This window comes from Cupressus sempervirens, chromosome 8 (genome assembly GCF_028749045.1).
Source record: "Cupressus sempervirens isolate cs-2001-9-10 chromosome 8, ASM2874904v1, whole genome shotgun sequence".
Classification (NCBI taxonomy): domain Eukaryota; kingdom Viridiplantae; phylum Streptophyta; class Pinopsida; order Cupressales; family Cupressaceae; genus Cupressus; species Cupressus sempervirens.
The window spans coordinates 466059145-466065144 of NC_143125.1; the positions used below are offsets into that span (position 1 = coordinate 466059145).

The window sequence follows — 6000 nt, forward strand, 5'->3', positions numbered from 1 at the left end:
ATTATTATAAACTATTTTCACTATCCAGAGACTTTTTGGTGCTAAGTTATGATATTTTAATAATGTTTTTTCTATAGCCTGGACGCCTTTATTTGGGAAAATGTTATTTTATTATAAAGTGCAAAGTGTAATTCTCATTTAGGGTTCGATTTGCACTTGGGAGAAGTTATAAGGAGATGAAGACCTAATTGTTCATTATCTTTTGGCATTTTGAAACTTATGAATTGTGAAATTGCTCAGGAAGGGCGATTTTGTGGCTTGGGACGAAACCCTCAAGTCTCAACTGTTGGGACGCAAACCGCAATAGGTCTCGATGATTGGAGTTGTATTTCATTGCATTCAGATTGACAAAGAAGTAGGTCGATTTATCTTGGCATTATCATTTGAGTGGAGTAGGGCACTTGCAGCTGGGCGACCAACTTTTGGCAACAAACATTTCATTGCAACAGCTCATGTGGGGGTTGGAGGTGGTCTTTTCTTCATCATTGGACGCCATAGCTTCCCTTTGGCATTGGATGGTTCATTGCAACAATTTATTAAGGGTTGAATCATTCTCAGAGCATCTCCCTGTAGCTGGTGTTGATCCCTGTTTAAGACAGTATTGTATATTGGCAGTGATCTCTTTGGAGTTAATATATTAGGTTGCTGGTTGGTTTGGGTCTGTACTATTTCAGAATTTAGTAATGATAATATTTGCAGTATATGTTTACATTTCTTAAGTGCTATTGATTTCCTATTTGTTATGCAATTATTTTATTTTCGAAAAACCCCAAAAAATTGAAAAAACAAGGAAAAGAAAAAAGAAACCAGAGTTCAGCTAAGATCATTTAGTGGTAACAAACGCTAGTCAGAGATTCAGATTTTGAAACAAAAGGTAATTTCTATGGTCACTGGAATTGGGAATCTTTCAGATTTCATCATAGGTCTACTAAGAGTTCAGGGTAGCAATAGCAACTTTGTTGTGGTTGACAAGATGGCTAATAGTGCACATTTCTATCCTATTACAACTATCTGGACAACCTCTCAAGGAGCAGAATTATTTTTTAGAAAGGTCTTTAGATTGCATGGTCTACCTAAGACCATTATTAGTGACAGGGACACCAAGTTTTCCAGTGTGTTCTGGCAGGAATTGTTCAGATTGGCAGAGACAAAGTTGACCCCTAGTACCAACTACCATTCTTAGACAGATTGACAGACAAAGGTGATGAATAAATGGTTAGAGGATTATCTTTGTAATTATGTTGCAGGGCAGCAAAGAGCATGGGTCAAATGGTTGTATATGGGAGAATATTGCCATAATTCAACTTACCACATGAATATCCACATTTAACCTTTCAAAGACCTCTATGGTTATGAGCCATTATCTTTCCTTGGGTTAGATTTAGAGGAGAGCAGAGCTCTAAGGGAAAAAGATCAGTTGCAGGATTAGTAGGATATCTTTTGTATTCTCAAGGATAACATTCAACATGGACAGGATCAACAAAATATATACGCTGATTGCCATAGAACCGAGAGGGGTTCTGAGATTGGGTACATGGTGTTCCAATAGTGGCAAAGTTCATTGAAGAATGGCTTAAAAAATCTTAGACCCCAATTTTATCATCTCTATAGGGTAGTGAGGGGAGTTACTAGATGATAGCGAGATCCATGATGTCTTCCACCTTTCTTGTCTCAAAAAGGCTATTAAACAACATATTATGCCCTCTCCAGGATTGCCCCATTTGGATGAGGAATGGAAATTAGTGTTGGTATCCATGGAGGTGTTCGAGGTAAGGGAGAAGCAACTGTGTAACAAAACCATCAAAGTATATTTGGTGCGATGGAAGGATACACCTGTTGACGATGCAACTTGGGAAAATGAGAACATTTTGCAACATCTGGCCTTACGATTGCTTGAGGGAAAGCAATCATGGGGAGGACTGTTCCCTTCACATATTTAATTCTTACAAGAGCTTAGTTAGTCTACTCACCATCTCGGTAGACTATTTTTAAAAGGGAAGTCATGACATGGTTAAAGTAAAACTAGCTTATATATGTTATATATATATAAAATAAGCCGAGAGATATCCTTCTTGAGGCGCCTATTTTCATAATCCCATAATTTTCATCATGACATTTTTATGTGAGTCTAAGAGGCATGAGGAAATGATTCGAGACTCTTGATCTGCCTCATTTTTACTTCCATTTCTCTTTGTTTTTTATTTTAATTATATTTAGTCTATTTCTATTTTGTTTTTCTGACATGTAAATGAACGTCAATTTTTTTTTTTTCAAAATGGAAAGTGTTTACATTGAATAGTGCTGCCACTGCAGAAAGCCTCTCGGCTTAATTATTTATGACCTCACTATAGTTGTCCCCACCACATTAAGTTTGGGATTTGCTGTATTAAGACAAAATTAAATATATGCCTCAGCATTGGAAGTTCCCTTCTTGAGTTGGCGGATATAATTTTGTCTTAAGCTAGACACTTGTCAAACCTCTGGTTGGGTGCTCCTTATGTAACGCTCTTCTTTGTCAACTCCCGAGAAAAAATCATGTGCATGGCTCTTATGTTGGGGAAAAGGGTATCACAAGAGGCATATTGGAGACTTTGCTAACAAATGGTGGTTTTTGTTACCATCTCTGTGACTGGTATTCCTTGAAGATGCAAACCTTCTGGGAAAAGCAGATTGGATGTAACCCCAGTTGCCGAGAGTGAATCTACCTTAGGATTAATGTTAATTGTCCGTTTTTGGAAGATTGTAATGGAGTTTGTAGATTGCTATCAAGTGGTCTAGCGGAGGAATCAATTATGAGATTGCATAAGTGATTTCTGTGACTGCTTAGTATCATGTGCCTCTGTGTGTGTTGTTATTGGGCCGAGAAACAATGTCACGACAGGAGGTTGTATTCTAGGCATGCGCTTGATTGTTTGGAAAGACTGTGTCAGCTCAAGGTTGCGATGCTGTCATTAAAGCTTTGTCAAAATATGTCAAGCGTGGTTTCTCAGCGGATATTGCCGTGTTATAAGGCTTTTGAAGTGGGTGCCTGTATTACAGCAGCAGGTCTGTGCCGTGTCACTGAGTAGTTTGTTGTATGCATGCTGTTGGGTGAATGTCGACTAGGAATGAACCTTGAGCCAGTGGAGTTGTCTGCCATTGCATTTGGCTTATATCAGGGATTCTTATTGTTGGCGTCTACATCCAGGTGCAACTAACTATGAATCATAATCCTATTTAATGAACAGCATCCTTGAAAAACTGTGATTGTGAAGGGATTCTTCTTATGTTTATTACTGTTATGATATAATTTGGTGTTTGTGAAATTGCTGGTGATTGTTTGGATAAGTTGATATTGTTCGGATATTCTCTGTCTTTTATATTACTGGTTTGGGTAAGTTTTTTATCTTGTTAAGAAGGAAGTGCAAATCCTTTTCATCAGTTGCTTTATCGAAAATAACAAGTAGTTGCTGGTTGAACCTTGAAATTTTAAATAAGTCCCTCAGTACAATTCAATTCTGGAAATTCAAATTGCATAATTTAAACCTTCAATATAGACTGTGACAGCTTGCCTCAGTTTTCGATTAAGAAACTTTCAGTAAGACCCCACTCGGGATATTGCGGGTCAATGAAGTGTTCACCATTTTTCTGGCATGAACTTACCTTGTCTTCAAATATTGATATGTTTTCCTTTTCTTTTCTAAGTGCCAGGTAAATTTTTTAACATGATTAGTGATGCTGTCATGACATGCCTTCTGGTACCATGTGAAATTCTTTTGACCGGATGCTATGACCCAAATAGGTCACAAACTGGGGAACTCATCCTCATTTAACAAAGCTGAGGCTTAAACCCATGAGCACAATGGATAGCGAAGGCACATGCCTGTGATCACAACAGTCTAGCAGACATTTGGGCCTTCGTGGTCACAACAACACCAGCACTTACCAACACACTGCGTGAAAAAGCCTTCAACTATTGATACGGTAGAATGGCTACAAGTTTAAGTTTGTCTTCAATCAAATGAAATCAAATCTTTCTAATTTCTTGTTTCCTATCAAATTGACTTCCTTTCCCTGGATTATTCCTTTTGTGTAGAGAATAATATGTTCTGAATATTCTTCTGTGGTATTTTCATATACTATAGAGGAACAAAACTAAATTTAGAAGTAGAACGAGGTTTCAAAAATAAAATTAAGAACGTGAGGAGATAAAGCTATCTGTTTCTAATTCTTTCTCATTCAACTTTTGTCTTTATCTAATAATGAGAAAATGTTACCAGGTTGTAATTGCTGAAAAGGAGAGCAAAGGAGGTTTACAGGAAAAGCTTACAATGACAGTTGCTGTACCACTTCTCTGGGGTATTCCACCTGCTGCTGAGAGGCTTCGTTTTGCTGTTCGAACTGGAGGTGGAATTGTTGAGAAAATATACTGGCAGTGGAATTTTTAATGCAGTTTTATAGACGGTCTTGAGAAATATCGATGAATTGTATATAACTCATCTGTCCATTTCATCTCATATTCATTGGCAACCAATGTACTGCCTTGCACAACCTCATCTTCTTTCATTCCTTTTGCAGGACTTTTTTGTAAGTATTGTAAGACATGGTTGATTGCTGCATGCACGTATCTTTCATCAAGGATGTTTGTCTTTGCGAAGAAAAGCATAGGCATTTAACTAAATTGACAAAAAATTGTTGCTCTTCAAAAATGGTCAAAAAATTAAAGATAACAGATTTCCACAATCCATGATAATGAGATTCCTGCTTCTGGGTAGCACTCTCATCCTGATGATGGATCATTGAGTATGATCCAAAATGTTGATGCAAAAAACTCTCACACAATCTTACCCAGAAGCAGGAATCTCATGGTCAAAAAATGTTATGATCAGATAATTTAAATGATTGTAGATGATTTTATTGTCATTTCCAACATGGCCACTTAACACTCTCTTATTGATTAGGGAATCCAGCAAAGAAATTTGTGTTTCAACTCACATATTAAAAGACACTGTTTTCTGTAGTGATAATAACATTCCTTCATGGCTTAACTCGTAACTACAATTAAGAATAAGGATATTTTTTGGGCGATTAGAAGAGCTGCTACAATGCATGCATAAGCAATAACGAAATGGCTTTGAGACAGGAGCTTCTTGTAAATGATCTTAACTAGCTCCAGAATCTTTATGTTAAGGTTTTCAATGAAGAGGATGATGTAGAAGGTACAAAAGAAAGACTTCCTTAAAAGTCCACTCTTTTGAGCGGTTACCCAAGAGTGTTAGGGTACAAATACATAATTTATGGAACCAATATGGTAGTGGTTGGAAATTGTAATAATAAAAAATAATTTAATTGCAGAATAAAATTTTACGTGAACACCCATGATCAAATAATGGATTAAAGTTGTACCAAACAGAAGAGACACAACAAACTATAAAGACCAAAGAATACAGTGTCAGTATAAACTATTATTGAATGAAATAAGATCATATTCCAAATTATTAAAAATGTAGGTGCCTTGGTATTACACTTAATAGTCAACTGGCAAAGTCAGAACGCAGAACATAAAGATACATTGTGATATTGCTATAAAGACGCATAACAAACTGTAAAGATCAAAAAATACAATGTCAATATAAACTATTATTAATGAATTAAGGTCATATTCCAAATTCTTGAAAATGTGGGTGCCGTGGGATTACACTCAAAAGTCATCTGGCAAAGTCAGAACGAAGAACATAAAGATGTGGGATCAATAGAAAAAAGTCACAAAAGCTGAAAGGTAGGTATAAATGTGTTTTTAATGTATTTGTGCTATGTTTAAGTTTGGTGGTATGATTTGCCTTTGTTTCTAAAGGAAAGTTTCTTTTATAGTTCACTGTACCAACCAATATAGTCCACAGTACCGAGAAGACCATGTACTCCTTGCATGATGCACCTAACTTACTAACCTGCAGACGTTTGAATATTTTTTTTAATAATGTTTGCATGAAGCACCTAACCTGCAGACGATTGAATAATTTT

At 36.4% G+C, this 6000-nt stretch overlaps 1 protein-coding gene across 2 annotated transcripts in view; it reads left to right on the forward strand.

The window, feature by feature from the left end:
* Positions 1 to 4688, forward strand: part of LOC149543254 (D-tagatose-1,6-bisphosphate aldolase subunit) — a 52069-nt gene extending 47381 nt beyond the window's left edge. For both annotated transcript variants that reach the window (XM_089798102.1, XM_089798101.1), the window contains exon 5: positions 4260 to 4688. In XM_089798102.1, coding sequence (XP_089654228.1) covers positions 4260 to 4427 — 168 coding nt within the window. In that variant the 3' untranslated portion in view covers positions 4428 to 4688. The remainder of the gene's footprint in view (positions 1 to 4259) is intronic.
* Positions 4689 to 6000: the final 1312 nt, after the last annotated feature.